Source organism: Thalassophryne amazonica, unplaced genomic scaffold (assembly GCF_902500255.1).
Source record: "Thalassophryne amazonica unplaced genomic scaffold, fThaAma1.1, whole genome shotgun sequence".
Taxonomy (NCBI): Eukaryota; Metazoa; Chordata; class Actinopteri; order Batrachoidiformes; family Batrachoididae; genus Thalassophryne; species Thalassophryne amazonica.
Window position 1 is genome coordinate 1 of NW_022986635.1, and position 21,839 is coordinate 21,839.

At 39.9% G+C, this 21,839-nt stretch overlaps 1 protein-coding gene across 1 annotated transcript; it reads right to left on the reverse strand.

Annotated features, from left to right (window-relative positions):
* Positions 1 to 7,828: 7,828 nt before the first annotated feature.
* Positions 7,829 to 20,801, reverse strand: LOC117506325 (cystinosin-like; the record flags this gene model as incomplete). Its single annotated transcript, XM_034165816.1, has 4 exons — positions 7,829 to 9,074; positions 17,457 to 17,574; positions 17,795 to 17,965; positions 20,601 to 20,801. Coding segments are annotated over 4 exons (639 nt in total), but the record flags the coding sequence as incomplete, so codon positions are not given.
* Positions 20,802 to 21,839: the final 1,038 nt, after the last annotated feature.

Genomic DNA, 21,839 nt, shown 5'->3' on the forward strand with positions numbered 1-21,839 from the left:
ATATATACATATATATATACATATATATATACATATATATATACATATATATATACATATATATATACATATATATATATATATATATATATACATATATATATACATATATATATATATATATACACATATATATATATACTATATATATATATATATACACTATATATATATATATATATATATATATATATATATATATATATATATATACACATATATATATACACATATATATATATATATATATATATATATATATATATGCCCTTTAATTTTATTCTCCTGTTGGCTACAGGATGTCAGAATAAGACCAACACATACTGACCATGAGGATCCGTCTTGGGTCTTTGTATCTGAGGTTGACTGTTGATCCGTCAGGTTTAACCAGCAAAACAGGGTAAAGTCTCTCGTATTTCTGCCGCCCGTACCGCACCACAGTAGTCCTGTTTGAGTTCAGCTGACATGCATGCGTGTGGAGTGCACGGCCTGGAGTGCTCAGTGAGAACACACGGGAAAAACACCTGTGTGCACGCACAAAAAGATACACAATCAATTGCCTTCCTGACAATAAACAGCGATGTAACCCATCATTGAGTCCGACCTGGCTATAGCTGCCACCCTGTATCACACACATTTATGTATACACTATGGTACACCGAGGCTGGATTGGAAGTGTTGTTTCGCCACCTTAAGTGGTACCAATTGGGTCAAAACAGACAACCTCACTCTGCAACTTCAATGAAATGTATTTCAGTAAAAGTTGAGCAATTCAATATCAATATTTTTATGTGTATGCAAGATAAACTTGACAGAATGTCAAAAATCACAGTTAAATGGCTTTTTGCATAACTTACGGTGATGTAACAGTATAAAGGTAACAGTTCTGTAAACTGGGAAGAATGACAACATTTTCACCAAAAATAAGACGACCAAAAACTGTTGTGAGTCATGGGCCCTTCCAGTCTAAGGGCCCTTGGGCAAGGTCCTTAATTTCCTAGTTGCTCCCAGTGTGTAGTGAGCACCTTGTGTGGCAGCACCTTAACATCGGGGTAAATGTGAGGCATTACTGTAAAGCACTTTGAGCATCTGATGCCCCATCCAGATGGAAAAGCACTATATAAATGCAATTCATTTACAATTGTGAGGGAGCGATAGCTTTGACGCATTTTTCTGTCCATGATCCAGCACACAGGTGACTAAGTGTTTGAGGGCCACAGGGACTGGAGAAGGCTGCAAGTGATGCCCACGCTTCACCTGACTGTGGAAGGTAGACGGTTATTTTAGGCATGTGGGTGGTGGTTGCTATCCAGGACCCAAGGCAAATCTGTGATGTCATGGATGCGGTGAAGTGCAGCACCAAGGCATACTACCAGACTTAACTTAGAATTTTCTCCAATTAAATGTCAGTATTACAGAATTACCAAATAAAGAAGAATTTCAATTGTAGCATACTGCATCGTCCCCCGCGACTCAAACGGCTACAGAAAACGTGCATTATAAAAACTGGATCCATCAGGAGAAACAATGAAGCTGACAATAAGGGCAACGACACAATATAACCTGCTGTCAAAGTGCTATCTATGCCATTACCAAGGTAACAGGTAAGGCCAGAAACTGCAAAATTATAATCATAACAATAAACACTGGGAGAGTGAGGTGAATTTAATATTTCCTGCCTCCGTACACAAACACAAGGAGCTGAAATGTGAAGATCGAGACAACTCGTTTATTTAACCAGGTTAGACCCGTCACGATCAAGATCTCTTTTACAAGGGAGACCTGGACAATTATAGTTTCCAATTAAGTTAATTAAGTTTCCAATTCACTTAACGTGCATTGTCTTTAAATGTGAGAGGACACGCAATATCAAGGACTTCCATACCAGAGCCCCCTTCCTCTCTCCCCGCCCCTACAGCTCTGCATATTTATGAAGATGAGGTGCGAAAGCAGTTTAGGAACATAAAAGCTTGCAAAGCTCCTGGGCCAGATGGTGTCTCATCTGCAACTCTGAGATACTGTACTAATGAGCTTGCCCCAGTGGTTACAGACATATTCAACTCCTCATTGGAGGCTTGCCATGTGTCTGTTTCAAAACCTCCATCATTGTTCCTGTTCCCAAGAAACCGAGGATCACTGGACTCAATGACTACAGACCGGTGGCTCCGACTTCTGTAGTCATGAAGTCAATTGAGCGTCTGGTTCTGTCCCACCTCAAATCTCTCACGGCTTCCCCCCTGGACCCCATGCAGTTTGCTTACAGAGCCAATAGGTCTGTGGATGACGCCATCAATCTGGGTTTGCATTTTGTTCTGCAGCACCTGGACTCCCCAGAAACCTATGCTAGGATCCTGTTTGTGGACTTCAGTTCTTCCTTCAATACCATCCTCCCAGATCTTCTCCAGGATAAGCTTTCCCAGATGAACATTCCTGATTCCACCTGCAGGTGGATTACCAACTTCCTGAAGGATAGGAAGCAGCAAGTGAGGCTGGGGAAGAATGTCTCGGACTCCCGGACCACCAGTATCAGTACTCCTCAGGGCTGTGTCCTCTCTCCTCTGTTTTTCTCCCTGTACACCAACTGCTGCACCTCTGATCACCAGTCTGTCAAGCTTATCAAGTTTGCAGATGACACCACCCTTATCTGACTCATCTCAGATGGGGATGAGTCCGCCTATAGGCTGGAGGTCCAACGACTGGTGTCCTGGTGCTGCTATAACAACTTGGTGCTGAACACCGAGAAGACAGTGGAGATTATTATGGACTTTAGAAAAAACACAGCCCCTCTCCCCTTTATTACCCTGGCAGACACCCCCATCACCATCGTGGACACCTTCTGTTTCCTGGGAATCACTCTAACCCAGGACCTCAAGTAGGAGTCCACCATTACTTCTGTTGTCAAGAAGACCCAGCAGAGGATGTACTTCCTGTGGCAGTTGAAGAAATTCAACCTGCCAGCAAGGATCATGGTGCAGTTTTACACTGCCATCATTGAGTCCATCCTCACCATCTCCATCACCGTGTGGTACGCTGGAGCCACCACCAGGGACATACAGAGACTACAGTGCATTGTATGCTCTGCTGAGAAGGTGATTGGCTCCAACCTTCCATCTCTCCAGGACCTGTACAACTCCAGGACACTGGGGCATTCAGGCCGGATCAGAGCCAATCCTTCTCACCCTGGATATAGCCTTTTTGACCTCCCCTCAGACAGGAGGCTACGGTCCCTTCGGACCAAAACCTCCCTTCATAAGAACAGTTTTTCCCCTCTGCCGTTAGCCTCATCAACAAGAACTTTTAGAACTCTAGATTGCTGCTATCACCACTAACGACCCTGTGTTATGCACGGATCACATACATATATATATATATATATATGCGTGTGTATATGCACATATATGTGTATGTATGTATGTGTACATATATATATGTGTATGTGTGCGTATATGTGTATATATATCTTATATATTTATCTCAGCTCATATACATTCTGTACATTTTGTAACATTGTTATAGTGTAAAGTTTTTATTATACGTGTATTATTGGTTTTACTGCTATTTTTTTTTTGCACAGAATTTTGTCTTTTATGTTAGCACCGAGTACCGCAGCAATTTCCTAATGTTGTGAACGTGTTCATTCATATGGCAATAAAAACTTTTCTGATTCTGAAAGTCCACAAAGAAAGGACACAGGTCGGAATCGAACCCATGACCTTCTCGCTGTGAGGCAACAGTGCTAACCCACTAAGCAATCGTGCTGCCTGAAACGCTGAAGTGTGCAACTTTTGTCTGTTTCATCATCCGTTTTAACGTGGAGTCGAACAGAGAAAGAACAAATAGAAAACAAAGCATTTTAAGCCTGAACTCTTACATTAAAAAAGAAAAATCGTTCCCGACCAACAACACATATGAACCTTTCCAGATGACGTCACTAAACAAACACGACAACAAACACAACACATTCCTGACGTCAACACGCATATTAGTGGTGATTTCACGCACATTACCATGATAATAAAGTCGGCGGAGCGCAAAGTTTGACTGGAAACATGCTGCCAGTGTACAGGAAACACCGAGGTCACCGCCGGTGTTCACACACTAAAGGTCCGACTGGAATCTTTACTGAAGCGCTTTGGGTCCGCAGTGGTTCCACAGCTCCGCCCCCAAAGAGAGAAATTGTCTCTTTTTTTTCTTTCTTCCCGCAGACATCAAGGGGAAAACCCCTATGAAAAAAACTACAGAAAGGAGGGGTACACATTTTTAACTTGTTTTGTTTTTATAGAAATTCGGTATTTTAAAGCAATCATGAAATAAAGTTATTAATATGTACGTATATGTCGCGGACATGAAGGAGCAAAGCTCTTCAGCATCTCACCATGTCATTGGGTCCTTCAGACTTTTTGTTTAGAATGTTTCGGTGGAGAATGAGCATGACTAAAACCAGAGCTAAAACCTTTCAGTTTCTTGGGAGGGGGAGCTCAGACCCCCTTAATTACAGCCCTCTTAACTCCCTGCCATTTTAAGCATTTTTTTTTTAAATACAGATGTAAATTAATATTCAACGTTTTCAGCTACTTGACAGTCGGGCTGTACAATATGGCCAAATTATCATATCGCAATATTGTCATATCAATATGACATCAATATGACTATGATTTCGCAAACTGCAGCAATAACAGTGAAAATTAAGCATTCTTAAAACAGAAATAATACCACACTCATTATTGGAACACTTGGAATTTCACACATTGTCGTTCACATTAATGAACGAAGCTCTTCACGTTCTGTGTATATATACAACCCCAATTCCAGTGAAGTTGGGACATTGTGTAAAATGTAAATAAAAACAGAATACAATGATTTGCAAATCCTCTTCAACCTATATTCAATTGAATACACCACAAAGACAAGATATTTAATGTTCAAACTGACAGACCTTTTTGTTTTTGTGCAAATATTTGCTCATTTTGAAATGGATGCCTGCAACATGTTTCAAAAAAGCTGGGACAGTGGTATGTTTACCACTGTGTTACATCACCTTTCCTTCTAACAACACTCAAATGTTTGGGAACTGGGGACACTAATTGTTGAAGCTTTGTAGGTGGAATTCTTTCCCATTCTTGCTTGATGTATGACTTCAATTGTTCAACAGTCCGGGGTCTCCATTGTCGTATTTTGTGCTTCATAATGCACCACACATTTTCAATGGGCGGCAGGTCTTGACTGCAGGCAGGCCAGTCTAGTACCTGCACTCTTTTACTATGAAGCCACGCTGTTATAACACATGCAGAATGTGGTTTGGCATTGTCTCGCTGAAATAAGCAAGACAATGCTAAGCCCTGAACACAAACACCCTGAAAAAGACGTTGCTTGGATGGCAGCATGTGTTGCTCCAAAACCTGGTTGTACCTTTCAGCATTGATAGTACCATCACAGATGTCTAAGTTGTCCATGCCATGGGCAGTAACCACACCCCCATACCATCACAGATGCTGGCTTTTAAACTTTGCACTGGTAACAATCTGGATGGTCTTTTTCCTTTTTTGTCTGGAGGACACGACGTCCATGATTTCCAAAAACAATGTGAAATGTGGACTCATCACAGCACAGCACACTTTTCCACTTCGTCTGTCCATTTCAAATGAGCTCAGGCCCAGAGAAGGCAGCTGCCTTTCTGGATGTTGTTGATGTATGGCTTTCGCTTTGCATGGTAGAGTTTTAACTTGCACTTGTACATGTAGCGACGAACTGTGTTAACTTACAATGGTTTTCTGAAGTGTTCCTTGGTATGGCACACCTATGAGGTGGGATGGATTATCTCAGCAAAGGAGAAGTGCTCACTATCACAGATTTAGACTGGTTTGTGAACAATATTTGAGGGAAATGGTGATATTGTGTATGTGGAAAAAGTTTTAGATCTTTGAGTTCATCTCATACAAAATGGGAGCAAAACCAAAAGTGTTGCGTTTATATTTTTGTTGAGTGTAGGTTGAAGGTGATTTGCAAGTCGTATTCTGTTTTTATTTACATTTCACACGTTTTTAGGATCGGGGTGTCTCCTGACCTAGCCTCACCCCCTTATCTTTTCCTATGTGTCCATTTGAGAATTTAAATTTTAACAGAATGAGTAGGGTGAGTTTACCATACACAAAGCTTTGCGTTTCCATTCAGCAGTCTGTCCCTGAAGTAGCCTTAGCGAGAGAATATCAGCCTAAGACTTTCCCTGGACCCAATTTTTATAATAAGAATCAGCTCCTTCTATTCTTAAAACTGAAGGGTCTTCTTCCCCTCTGCCCACTGCACTGTGCTGTCTTCTTAGTTCCTCTTTTTCCCGAAATGACACCTGTGCCTAAACTGATAAATTGTTTTGGGCAAAAAACTGCTAACTGAAGGACTGTCAGCAAGTCTTATCACCGCGGTTATACCACAGAAATATTTGCACATCTCAAAGTTGCACAACATTCTGACAGACAAGTCTAATCGTACACGTGTAACAAGTTTAGTCTCCTCATCTTGCTGACCAGTACTGACATCCTGTTCCATATGTTGTTTGCATATTTCTCAACATATCTTACTGGGCCTTAGCAAAAGGACACATCAAGTTTACAACACTTTGAAAATGATTATATGAGTAAAACATCTTAAAACAGCATATTCAGAAAATAAACCAAGTTTTAGCAGAAGCAAATATAATCATAAACATAACAGGCCTTCAATTTGGCGTACACAATATACAGTTCAAAAGTATACAGACATACACAACTCGAAAGTATTTGAACATCTAGATATGTAATTAATCTTAGCTATTGATTACATAATTAATAAGCATTGATAAATGTCAATTACTATGCACATGTAAGTAATATATCATTCATATAATTAAGCACATTTAGGGTATATATATTCCTTTATGTCCCAACTTCATTGGACTTGGAGTTGTAAATTTCTAAATGTATCATCAGCAGCGCTCACGGGAGTAACTCTGGATAAACACTGATTTTGGTGATTTTCCCGTTCAGTGGAGAGAATCTCTGTTCAGCTGTCCTCCTCAGCTGCGCTCAGAGCTGCTGTGAAAGCATTTCACATCACAGCCTCAGGACACTGAAGTGGCTGATTTTCAGTAACAATTCAGTTCATTTTTCAGAAAATCCGTGCTCTGCGGCACAGACCATTTGAACCAGAGAGAACCAGGTGGAAATTTCCCATTACTGGTGGATTAAAACTCATCACTCTGGTGCGGTGCGTGGAAGAAACAGCTCGCCTTCAGTGCAGAAACTTCCCACTCCCTCTCCTCCCATTCAGCAGTAAACAGCAGAGCACAAGAGAGAGGTTTCACAGACGTGGTTTCTCTCCACCATCGGAAAATCCCGCAGGCTGGATTGGGAAATTACGATCCGCAAAGGATCCGGGATGTTGATTGCCACTTATGTGCTTTGCCCCATCTATACTGAAGAGTGACACTGGGTGAGTTATGAACCTCTGTGCCCATGTGACATCACACATCGCTGTTACAGCAGCCGACATGGCTGCCTGCTGGTGGTTTTAGGCCAGCTATTCAAAAACACTTTTAACTTTAACATAAATGATCACACATTCCTACAACTTTTCATATGGGCTCTCAATATCATAATCTACCAACCCAATCATAAATTATCAGTGGGTTTTCTTTTCCTTTAAATTATCACTAACCACTGTCCTGTTTTTTCTTTTCTTCCTCTTCTTTTCTGGCTTCCTGACAGATAACTTCACTTTATGATTGCTGAAGTTTTATATTTTGGGAAAATGAATTGACTCCAAAAAATGAATTTACTCCATTTTGGAATAAGGCTATAACATAAAATGTGAAAAAAGTGAAGCCCTGTGAATACTTTCCAGAGACACTGTACATATAGATTGCAAAAACAGCCACACACTCCAAATCTAGAAAGCATCCATAATTTTTAATAGACATCTTTTACATGATTTTTTTTACACTCAAAAATAGAATTTTATTTATTATTATAAAAAAGAGAATTTTATTCAATTGCAATAAAACATTTTTTTAACATAAACAACCAACCAATATTAACTGTGCAATAATATCCAGACAGTTGGGAGTGCAATACACAATTTTAAAAAAATAAAATAAAAATGTTTCTTTAGTATTTTATATTAACACTTTACCTTATTTATGGTAGAGGTGCTTATGTTATTTATTTAATATGTGTACTGCAAACAAGATGCATAAAATTTCAGAGTACAGCTGGGCAGTGACAAAAGCATTCCATTTTATTTCAGAGGACATACTGAATTTTCCACCTGCTTGTCACAGCCAAATGCTCTTCTTAGGTATGTCCCCAAACAGTTGTCACACATTCTCCCAAGATTTTAGCAATTTTTGACTTCTGTTTTTTCACACACATAAGTGTTCACCACATAAGGTCAAACATCACAAGTACAAAAATTCAGTGTTTTAAAAGCTGCTGGTAATATTGCTTTCCTATAATAATTATTGCACCAAACTGGTGAGATTTCTGTTATGATGACAGTACCATGATGATTTTGTTTGCTTGTCATTTCATTGTAAATACTAAAACCTTAACTCATATTTCATTACAGTTGCTTATTGTAAGCACATCAGTACAGTAAAAAGTGCTGTTGCTGATTTCAACAATATGTTACCAAATCTGGAAGAAGTCAGACTGCTGATGCTTTGTCAGCATGGAGACAAGAACAACTGTGAAATCTTCTTTGAAGAACTCTGGTACTGGAAATTACAACAGATATCAAAAATCAGAACCCTCACAAATCAGTCTTTTCCAGGAACTTGATTGATTGGCCACATCACCAATATTTGTGCTCGGTGATTGGTATAAATAAAATGAGTCGCAAAAACCCAGATGGTTGTATGTTTTTAGATTTTGTCCACGCCATACTGTGTTGAGATTAGTTGTCCTCTTGGTCTGAAATAGCTTCATAACCCTCTGAGTGTCTGTAGAGACAGTAGTGCTGAGTTATGAAGATAACGTCAAACACCACGGAGAACAAACCCAAGCCAAACTTTGTAGGGTTCCCAAATATCAACCTCCACTCATCTGTAGAGAAAAACAAACACCAACAATAAATTACACAGTTTAGTCATCACATACACAATATACTGTTGTTTGCAGGATGGTGAATGTTTTGTACCATCACTTGGTTTCAATGACTCCAATGAGGAAAATCCTTTTCACTACTGATGACTAATAACCAGTGGTGGGCACAGCTAACCAAAAAGTTAGCTTTGACAACCATTAATCCACTAACTGAAAAGGTAACTTTGATAAAGCTAAACCGATAAATCCCTAAAAAATTTAGCGGAAGTTACAGATAAAAGCTAAACGATAACTTTCAGTATTGACTTCAGTAAGGCAGCTACTAACACAACGAGTCAGCTCTTCTGTCTCAGATCGGGCTTCTCTCAGCAAAAGATACCTGGTGATCAGAGAGAAAGTAGAGAGGAAAAAAAATAATAATTTCTCTTCACACCATACAGATCTGCCGGTCATTTCACTGGAGTCTTTCACAGGCAGACAGTTTTGACTTATGGTACCAATTTTAAACAAACTCATTCCGGACAAGTTATTGAAATGAACATCATGTCTGTCATATTTACAAAGTGAAAATATCAGCTATATGTTTTAGTTTTAAAGTAATGCACTAATTTCGAAGGTTTTAGCATTTAGACACACATGTCGCATTACATTATGGGCAGATTAGTTTCCTGATGTCAGTGGTTGGCTGGTCAGCATAACACAGTTACTGAAAGTGTGGTGGGTTCTATAATTAAAATCTGTATTTGTAAATATGTCATTTTTTTCATTTGTAAAAAAAAGGCAATTTAAAATTCTGTTTGTAAAATCCATCACTTTTAGCGAATGTGTGGCTGTTCACACTGCCTTCTACTGCCAGTAGATGGCAGTGTTCACTCCAGTGAAATGACCGGCAGGTCTGTATGATGTGAAAAGAAATGATCTTTTTTTTCCTTTCCTCTCTCTTCCTTTCTCTCTGGTAGTCAGCTCTCCTCTGCCTGAAGAGTATAGAGCTCTACCATTCATGGCTGTCTGCTACAAAACATGTAACAGACAAGCACAAAAATCTTTGATTTCAGATTTCACAAATGTTTTAACTATTAAGCTTTATTCATCGTGACTGCAAAAAATGTTAGTGGTTTAAAAGTTATCAGAACTTAATTTACCGGAAGTGAATTGGTCCGCTGATGGTTTTCAAAGTTATCTGGAAAGCTAATCTGCTAATGAAAACATTAGCTTCGATAATGAGCAGTTAGCAGAACTGTGTCCACCACTGCTAATAACCACCTCCAGTGAGGAGGACTGAAGCTGCACTTCAGTTTTAAAGGATGCAGCATACTTTAGATGACCTGGTCATACTAAGGTCTGCCTCAATGCCAAATTTGGGAGTTAGTTGTATCTTCAAAAGATGAGACAGAAGCATCATGTAGTAGTAATAATAGAAGAAGATGATGATCATGTAAAGTGATTTTTTTTTTTTTTTTGTGGGAAACATTACTGTCATCCCACCCTCAAGTACAGACATTAAACATGTACACGCCTTTCCAACCTGGACTGATGTGCCATCACCATCTACTGAAGCATGCTGTAGAATTTAAAACTTCAACAGTAGGGTGTTTCCGATAGAAACTCCTTCAGTAGCTCCAGTTAAAGTCATTCAGGTTCTGGGTTCTTTTTGTATTTCCTCCAAACAGAAACTGGCCTTTTGTTGTCATCCCTCTCTACCAGCTGTAACTGATGTTATCACACACCGGGACATCCTGATTGATGATCAACTATCCTTCTAAGACCATGTTGCCTCTGTCTCCCGGTCATGCTGCTTCATACTATTTCACATTAGGGAAATCAGACTGTACCAAACTCAACACACCATGTAACTGCTGCTACAGACCGTACTTATGTCTCATCTCAACTATGCTAACGCCCTACTGTCAGGCCTCCAGCTTGCATGGAGGAGCACTTACAGGTGATCCAGAATGGGCATTGCATTAATCAACCCAAAAGGGGATGTTACCCCACTCCTTATCGAGCACCATTGGCTGTCCACTGCCACCTGCACCAAACTCAAGTCACTAATACTTGACTACTGCTCATCTGCAGAAACACACACAAAATAAATAAAGACTGTCACAATGTTTATGGTACCCCACGGTCATTGTGGTCCTCCAAAAAGTGGCGTCTGGCACTGCCATCCCTACACACAAGACAATCCAGACTACTTTCATTTGTGGAACAAGCTATAGCCATCAGAGAAGATGTGTCACTCTTGAAAACTCAACTCTTCCAGGAGTGCCTCCTCCCCTAACATCTCTGACAACCCTAACTCGCTCTTATCATGCACGTCTTTGCCTTCTCAAATATCACTCTCTGGTATCTACAATTTTGTACAATCACTTGGTTTGTATGGGTGTGTAAAGACACTATTTAGCATTACAGTAAATAATTGTACAACCCCAAATCAGAAAAGGTTGTGACATCATAAAGCAAACAATAAAAAAGTGATTGTGCAGACAGTATGAACCAAAGATATTTCATGTTTTGTGTAGTCAACTTCATTTCATTTATTAATATACACCCATTCCTGCATTTAAGACCTACAATACATTAAAACAAACAAAAAATAAATAAATAAAATGAAATGAGGGAATTTAGGACAAGCAAAAAGATAAAAAAAAAGAAAAACAATGTTCCTCAAAGGACTGGAAGGGATTTGCATATTTCTCCCTCTACAGTGCATAATATCATTAGACAAAAGACATAAGGTGGTCTGCTTTTCATTTTCATTAAGGACTCTGCTTTTGTTGCTCTTCTGTTTTTTTTGTTTCTTTTTCTGTTTCTTGTAAAAACCTTGTAACTGTTAGAATGACCAAAGCAGTGGGTCACTCCTGGTCTGCTTGAGGTTTCTTCCTCATTATCACCACAGGGAGTTTTACCTTAAGCCTGGGTCCCACCAAATAATAAGCCATGAACAATGAGCCACACATGGGTGTGTCAGCGATTATTTGAAGAATGACCCACGTTTTCATCTATTACATATCCACTATGAAGGTGCCTCTATGCCTCTCTGTACCCCACATGTGCCACGTAGCAGCCTCTAGTGAGCTACGACCGACCTGTCATTAGAGCCTCGAATGGCTCGCATCAGCCACACTAAGTCACGTAGTGCTGCATTAGCGCCATGATAACGCAATGTTGGCACACGTTTAGGCATGAGTTTGGCCCAAACCTCCAGCTCTCCCACACCTGGTCCCTTTCAAGTGTGGGTTTTCAGTTCACAGATTCACAGCAGCATTTAAAGATGTCACATTTTTTAAATGCAGTCCAAAAATAGACGCTCCAGTACAGTCCCGCGGTTGTGCGCTGTGCGCCAGGCTGCTGTCTACCTGTAATGCACCAGACCAGCTAGAACCGAACCAAGGGTTCCCGGACAGCCACCTCTGTGCTCCTCGCTGGCTCCGTGGCTCACTGGCTTTATTTCTTCTGTGGCTTTAAACACACACACACACACCGTGATCCCACTTTAAACTTCACAAAATTGTTCTTTTGCACGCGCTGCTGTTCTCCATTCTTGGACAGCCACCTCTGTGCTCCTTCTCACTGGCTTCCTTTCCATCCGTGGCTTGGTGGCTTTATTTTTTTCCCCTGGCTTTAAACACAGTCATTTTCACACTTTTTTTCTCTCCCCCTGTCTGCATATACAGTAATGGTAAGTGCCACACTGGCAGAACCATTTATGAACATTAATACACATATACGCAATTTATCCTTGCAAGACAGAAGATATGTAGTACATGAGTGAACGTGGTGTGTGTGTGTGAGACCCTCATCCACCCTTCCCGATCAGCCTTCAACATCCTACTCAAAGCCAACTGACAACTTCTATCAGGAAGGACCGACCACCAAAACAACACAAAGACAGACAAGAACGAAAGACGAGTGGTGAAGACAATAACTGTGACGTAAGACACCGAGGAGACAGGGCCTCAACCTACCAGGACAAACAACCACACATGAACAAACAGTGACAGCAACAGTCTGTTGTCTAATTTCTGAGCATCCATACCCTAATCTAGGACAGCAGAGTGTTAACCCCCTTGAGAGCACCCAAAACCAAATTGTGGTGACGGCCACAAACACACAACCATCCACACACAGAGACCCAGATCACAGCTAAATATCCGATCACCACTGTGGCTACAAGTGTATTGGGCCAAGACTAAAGTACAGAACCTTACCATATGACATGGACCACTCCGGAGCGTAGAAGCCACACAGCCGGCCGTAATCCCACTTTTAACCTTGTGTTCGTCCGTTTATTTCTGCAAAATCGCTCTTTTGCGTGCGGTGCCGTTCTGCATACACGAGGTGGCCGCTTTCATTACATACACCTGTGGCTCACTTTCAATTATATATATACGTATATATATATATATATATATATATATATATACACACACACACACACACACGAGGGTAGGCTGAAAAGTTCTAAGGCTCACTATAATGCAGTTAATGCATTACTCCTTCATGGGGAGCCTTAGAACCTTTCAGCCTACCCTCATATATATATATATATATATATATATATATATATATATATATATATATATATATATATATATATATATATATATATATATATATATATATATATATATATATATATATATATATATTTATTTCTTCTTGATTTATTTCTTCTTGAGCTTACAAGTTAATGTGATACAACTTTTAACTTTGTGTTATGTCTTCAAAATCGGTCTTTTGCGCACTCTCCTTCTGTGTGGCTGCACAGCTCTGCGCTGCTTTTAGTGGCTTCAGTGGAGTTATTACTTCTGCAGCTTTCAACACACATCCACTTTCACGCAGTCATCCAAATTTTAACTTTGTATTCATCCAATATTGACTGAAAAATCACTCTTGTGAGCTGGCGTTCTGCCTAAATGCTCCTTTGGAGCGTGATGAGTCACTGCCTCAGTGCACAGTGTGCGCACACACAGCTCATGTGATCCATTTACAAGATATTAAATCAACCATAGACATACTTTTACAGCTAGGAACTGTTTTATCAAGCTATAAAAAACATTAAAATAGTTACCTTAAGCTGTTCAAAATACATTCCATATGGAGCAGGAAAAAGAGGAAAAAAAGTGTCTAGATGAAATGATCCTTTGTGATTCCAGAAGCGATTAGAGGTGTTTTCAGCATCCAAGGTTTGGCAGAAAATGATTAATCCGCTACAAAATAATTATTTTATATACAGCGTCCAGAGAAGGTGGAATTGTGTGTGCAAGAGTGCAGCCACTCCAAAAATAGCCTCTCAGGTCCTGCGTAGCTGCCAGGCGCACGGATAATGGGCTCTTAGCAGACTCATAAGAACCACGCACATGCCTCTAAAACCTGGTACATAAACTGCCCCATGCTGCTGTAGCTAAATGTTGAACATCTTGAAATTAGTGCCACGCTCAGAGAGGAGCCTCGTTAACTGAAAATAATGCCTCTAGAGCCACTCATAGCCACTATTCTCCCATGATAGTTGAAGAAACCCTCTTGTAGCAAAGAAAACATGCTGTGTGGCTCATTATTCATCCTTCATTATTCAGTGGGACCCAAGCTTTACAGGGGCTTTCACAGCGGCGTATTCGTAGAGCTGCTCATTACAGCATATCGTCTACGCTGTAATCGGCAGCTCTCCGCCCACTTCACGTGGAGTTTTTTCTCAATACGCAGCAGTATGTTGAGGGCTACGTGTGTAGGATGGAAGAAATTAAACCTGTTTAATGTTCTTCGGTGCGCAGCATGGAGCCTTCACGTGAGTACATGCAGCGCCGTGCTACTGTCCGCTATTGTGAGCCTGCCCACGCTTCAACACGGTACTGTGCGCCACTTCACATCTCCCTGTTGTTCTTCTGGAACTATAAATACTGCAAGATCGTTGCTTCACTTTATTATACAGGACTCATTATATGAGGACTGTTTCACTGTGTCACATCGTTTCATAAAGCCTCTCTCTCTCTCTCTCTCTCTCTCTCTCTCTCTCTCTCTCTCTCTCTCTGAGTCTGTGACTCTTTAAAATAAACGCGCACTCGCTGCATGTCCGTGCGCTCATCAAACGCCCTGATCAATCAGTCTGATCAAAGCTGAAAAGAGCTGTGACTAAAATAAACTCGCACTCGCTCCATAAAAAAAAAAACAAAAACAAAAAATTTAATTAATTAATTAATAATAATAATGTTAAATGACTCTGTTTTTGAACCGCACCACACCATGCAGTAGAGAACAGAGCGCACTTCCACAGAGGCAGAAAATAGCACTGAAACTGGTGCGGTGTGCAGAAAACTACACTGAGATTTTAGTGCAACATATGCTGCTTTAAAGATGACATCTTTTCTAGGGGCATCTATGCATTTTTTAAAAAGAAGACAATGCAAAACCACATTCTGTACACATTTACAATGGGATGGCTACAGAGGAAGAGAGTATCGATGCTGGACTGCCTACCCGTAGTCCTAACCTGTCCCCACCAGAGAATCTGCAGATAATTTGGAAATGAAAACTGCAACGACTCAGTACTGTTGTACACCTTAAGCTTGTCATCACTCATTACCCTCAATGCCAAAACATCTTGTCCACATTGTGAGAAGGAATTGCATTAAAAAGTGATAAATGCTTTAGTGTCCCAACTTGTTTTTGGAGTGTGCTTTATCCTGAAATGCAGGAATGGATGTGCATAAACAAATGAAATTAAGCTGACTAAGTAAAACATAAAAAATCTTGGATTAATTCTGTCTGCAATTAAAAACAAGTCAATGTAAAAATCCCTGTTGTTTTTTTTGTTGTTTTTTTTTTAATTCTCCACGCCATTCCAACATTTTCTGATTTGGGGTTGTAATTGTGTGATGTATGTAACTGTTTGAATATTGATGATTTATTATAGGATAGGGGTAGGGTGAGGTAACCATGTAGCTTCTTCCTACTTTGAACAGAAAATCAACTGTTACTGAATATTTACAGTAGTGTTCAGAATAATAGTAGTGCTATGTGACTAAAAAGATTAATCCAGGTTTTGAGTATATTTCTTATTGTTACATGGGAAACAAGGTACCAGTAGATTCTCACAAATCCAACAAGACCAAGCATTCATGATATGCACACTCTTAAGGCTATGAAATTAGGCTATTAGTAAAAAAAAAGAAAAGTAGAAAAGGGGGTGTTCACAATAATAGTAGCATCTGCTGTTGACACTACAAACTCAAAACTATTATGTTCAAACTGCTTTTTTAGCAATCCTGTCAATTAGTGTTATTTAGTTGTATAACCACAGTTTTTCTTGATTTCTTCACATCTGCGAGGCATTAATTTTGTTGGTTTGGAACCAAGATTTTGCTCGTTTACTAGTGTGCTTGGGGTCATTGTCTTGTTGAAACACCCATTTCAAGGGCATGTCCTCTTCAGCATAAGGCAACATGACCTCTTCAAGTATTCTGACATATCCAAACTGATCCATGACACCTGGTATGCGATATATAGGCCCAACACCATAGTAGGAGAAAGATGCCCATATCATGATGCTTGCTCCACCATGCTTCACTATCTTCACTGTGAACTGTGGCTTGAATTCAGAGTTTGGGGGTCGTCTCACAAACTGTCTGCGGCCCTTGAAGCCCAAAATGAACAATTTTACTCTCATCAGTCCACAAAATATTCCTCCATTTCTCTTTTGGCCAGTTGATGTGTTCTTTGGCAAATTGTAACCTCTTCTGCACGTCTTTCATTTAGTTTCACATAGGCATCTTCTAACTGTCACAGCACTTACAGGTAACTCCAGACTGTCTTTGATCATCCTGGAGCTGATCAATGGGTGAGCCTTTGCCATTCTGGTTATTCTTCTATCCATTTTGATGGTTGTTTTCCGTTTTCTTCCACGCGTCTGTTTTTTTTGTTGTTGTCCATTTTAAAGCATTGGAGATCATTGGAGATGAACAGCCTATAATTTTTTGCACCTGCGTATAAGTTTCCCCCTCTCCAATTAACTTTTTAATCAAACTACGCTGTTCTTCTGAACAATGTCTTGAACGTCCCATACTTTTTTTTACTAATAGCCCAATTTCATAGCCTTAAGAGTGGGCATATCATGAATGCTTGGTCTTGTTGGATTTGTGAGAATCTACTGAATCTACTGGTACCTTGTTTCCCATGTAACAATAAGAAATATACTCAAAACCTGGATTAATCTTTTTAGTCACACAGCACTACTATTATTCTGAACACTACTGTATTTCCTGTGTTTTTTTTTTTTTAAAAATACACATGTGCAGAAGTGACTTTTTTGTGTCTTTTTTTTTTTTTTTTAAGTATAGTAGTACCTTCAAGCATTACAAATGAGGAAGTGTACAGTGTGGTTACCATTATTATAAGACTCTAAGACCATCTGCAGAATACTGAGGATTCCACCAGTGAAGTCCAGTAACACATTGCCAATACTCCATCCTGTAGTACTCTGTCTTTTGTAGTTCATATATGCCTGGAAATGCACACACACAGACACAAAATCAATTTAAAATGCTTGAGTACAGCTGTAAATACTCAGTTTTGTAGAACAGCTTTTAAACAGACATATGTTGATATTAAAATTCAGGTGGATTTTTCTTTTTTAAATACAAAAATGAAGCTGCTTTTACATGATGTTGCTCAGATTTTTGTTTTTTTCTTCTGGCCCCTCTCTCTGTGTATGTCTCGCTTACCTGGGGTACATACTTCACAAGAGTGACTCCAAGTTTAATGTAGGAGAAATAGTAAAGGTAGTCCAACCAGGTAATCTGTTTGGCAACAGCCACAAACAAGGTGATCAAGGCAAAAAGCCAGCCAACAAGCAACAAGAACCGGGCTGTCCAGGACACACTCTGACCCCCTCTCTGCAAGAGAAGATGGAGTAAGATTTCACACATTTTCAATAACTTAGGCAATTTAAAAATGCAAATGCAGATTGCTTCTTCTTTTTTCAGCTGCTGTGTTGGGGGTCGTCACAGCAGATCATCAGTTTTGATCTCACCCTGTCCTCAGAATCTTCTTCTGTCACACCAACCACCTGCATGTCCTCCTTCAACACATCCATAAATCTGTTCTTTGGAGTTCCTTGCTTTCTCTCGTTCTCTCTCTCTCATTTTCTTCATTCATCAGCACCTCAAAATATTCCCTCCACCTCCTCAGCACACTACCATCCTTTATCACCCTAACCTGCTGCACAATCTTTCCAGCTCAGTCCCTTTGTCTGGCCAATCGATACGTGTGTTTTTCTGTTTGTTAAGTCTTAAACTTCATGTACATTTTGCTATACACCCTTTCTGTAGCCTTTGCCACTTCCCTTTTCACCTTACGCTGCATCTCCTTGTACTCGTGTCTACTTTCTTCATCTCTCCGACTATGCCAATTCTTATTTGCCAACCTCTTTCTCCTTATGCATCCTTCAACACCAAGTCTCCTTGTCTTCCTTCCACTGTCCAGAAGTGACACCCAGTACTTTCCTAGCTGCCTCTCTCACCACATCTGCATTACATTTCCACTTGTCCAAAATCACTTCACATCTACCCAGTGCCTGTCTCACCTCCACCCTGAATTTCACACAATAGTCTTCCTCCTTCAGCTTCCACCATCTGATCCTTAGTTCAGCTCTCACTCTTTCCCTCTTCTTCACCTCTAAAGTCATCCTACAAACCACCATCTGATGCTGTCTGGCTTTCATATATGTAACTCTATGGGTTACACTCTCCCCTGCCACCACCTTACAGTCTCCACTTTCTTTTAGGTTGCATCTTCCACAAAGAATGGAGTCCACCCATGTGCACCTTCCTGCTATTAAAATGATCATTATTTTAATAACAATATGAACTGCCAAACACATGGCACAATCATCTATTCAGATTCCACTGCAGTGAATCTAAAGAAATCCATTATTGATGAAGCTAACATTTCCATTAGCTGATTAGTTTTTCAAAACTTTCAAAATCATTAGCAGACCAGTTAACCCCCACTAAACTTTGTTCTTCTAGCTTTAAGTCAGCTAATACAGATATTTTTTCGTATTCCTTTTTTTTCAGAAAGTTTAACACTCAGAAATGTTTGGAAATCCTAAAATCATATGTTTGTACTTAGTGGAGCTTATACACTCATCCAGTAAGTGAAATTGACACAACGCAAAAAAACATTTTTTTTTCCCCCCATTCATGGTTAATGGTTGTGTGGAGCCATTTATTGCCAAACAACTGTTTGCACTTTTTAAATCATAATGGAAAAAGAAACTAACCAAATGACCCTGATCAAAAGTTTATATACACTGGTAATTTTGGCCTGATAACATGCACATAAGTTGACGCAAACAGGTTTGAATGCCTACAAAAGGTAACCATCCTCACCTGTGATCTGTTTGCTTGTAATCCGTGTATGTGTATAAAAGGTCATTGAGTTTCTGAACTCCTGACAGTTCCTTGCATCTTTCATCCAGTGTTGCACTGACATTTCTGGTTTCTGAGTTATAGGCCAGAATCACCAGGTTATGTAAACTTTTGAAAAGGGTCATTTGGTTACAGTAGTTTCTGTTGTCATTATGATTTAAAAAGAGTAAACACAGTTGTTTGACAATAAATGGCTTCACACAACCACTAACTATGAGTGAAAAAAAGTTTTTGTGTTATCATTCATCTTCTCTGAAAAATGGCCAAATAAATAAATAAATTAAAAAAATTCTGCCAGGGTATGTAAACTTATGAGCACAACTGTATGTAACATACAGCCAGGCAGACTTTCCTTACTACTGCCTAAAGAGGCAAATGTCAACATGGACAGCTCTCTTGTTGGTCTGACTAAGGCCCAAATTTTTAGATTTTTTTTTTTTGTGCAGAATGACTCTGTAGTCCAAATATAGACATCAATCAATCAATCAATCAATTTTTTTATATAGCGCCAAATCACAACAAACAGTTGCCCCAAGGCGCTTTATATTGTAAGGCAAGGCCATACAATAATTATGTAAAACCCCAACGGTCAAAACGACCCCCTGTGAGCAAGCACTTGGCTACAGTGGGAAGGAAAAAACTCCCTTTTAACAGGAAGAAACCTCCAGCAGAACCAGGCTCAGGGAGGGGCAGTCTTCTGCTGGGACTGGTTGGGGCTGAGGGAGAGAACCAGGAAAAAGACATGCTGTGGAGGGGAGCAGAGATCGATCACTAATGATTAAATGCAGAGTGGTGCATACAGAGCAAAAAGAGAAAGAAACAGTGCATCATGGGAACCCCCCAGCAGTCTACGTCTATAGCAGCATAACTAAGGGATGGTTCAGGGTCACCTGATCCAGCCCTAACTATAAGCTTTAGCAAAAAGGAAAGTTTTAAGCCTAATCTTAAAAGTAGAGAGGGTGTCTGTCTCCCTGATCTGAATTGGGAGCTGGTTCCACAGGAGAGGAGCCTGAAAGCTGAAGGCTCTGCCTCCCATTCTACTCTTACAAACCCTAGGAACTACAAGTAAGCCTGCAGTCTGAGAGCGAAGTCATCATACCTTATACACAGCAGCCTGGATAGCATAGATCAAACAGAGCACAACTGCATGAAGACCGAAGAAGACGTCATTAGCACTGACAGGGTTAATTCCATTTGGGTATTTCTTCAAAAACTCCTCCTGCAAAGAAGAAACACAACACCAGGATAGGAAAATGCTAAAGATGAAACACTTGGGAAAATTTAAGATGTAAAGACAAACCTATACAGGTGCATATAAAAAAATTCCAGAATATTATGGAAAAAGTTCAATGTTTTTCCATCAGATATTCCAGAAAAGCAAACCTTTCACTAGTCTATACTCATAATATATAAACTAAAACATTTCCAACATTTATTTATTTTAGAAAATTTCATGAAAGCAGTCAACCAAAGCAATCAAAAAACAAACAAATAAGCAAACAAACTAAAAACAAGCATTGCATTTAGAAATGTTGAAGTTCTGAAAAGTATGTTCATTTGTGCACTGAATACCTCATTGTGGGCTCCTTTTAAATTAATTACTGCTTCAGGAGAGATTCACAGTATTTATACTGCATACTGTAAATATGGAGTTTCTGTGAAGACTCTCAGATGTCCAGGTGGTTTCCATAGTAGAGAAGCTTGAATCTTCGACTGGACTGTGTTGCTTGACGCAAGGACGTTTCGCAACGTCAGACTACCAGAGCAAGAATTTTAGCTGAGGAAGCTTCTGCGATTTGCAGCGAAACATCCTTGCATCAAGCAACCCAGTCCAGTCAAAGATTCAAGCTTCTCTACTATAAATATGGAGTTACACAAACATGAAATAAAATATTCTAATATTCTGAGATATGCATTTTATATTTTTGCAACTATACATCATAATTATCAAAAGAAACAAAAAAATGCTTAAAACATGGGGAGGGTGGGAGGTTTTTATGGGAGTAGGTCTGTGGATGAGTGTGTGTATCCATGGGTGTTAGCGGTACGTATGGCCCAGGGGATGAAGCTGTCAGCCTGCTGGTGTGGGACTTTGTTGACCTGTAGCGTCTCCCGCAGGGCAACAGGTCAAACAGGGAGTAGGCAGGGTGTGGGGGTCTCCTGTGATGGCCTCGCTTTTCCTAAGGCAGCAGGATGTGGCGATGGTTTCCAGGCTGGGCAGACGGCAGCCGATGATCTTTAGGACCGTGTTAATGAACCTCTGCATTGCCTTTCTGTCCTCGGCTGTGGAGCCTGCGTACCACACACCCAGATAGTATGTCAGTACGCTCTCCACTGA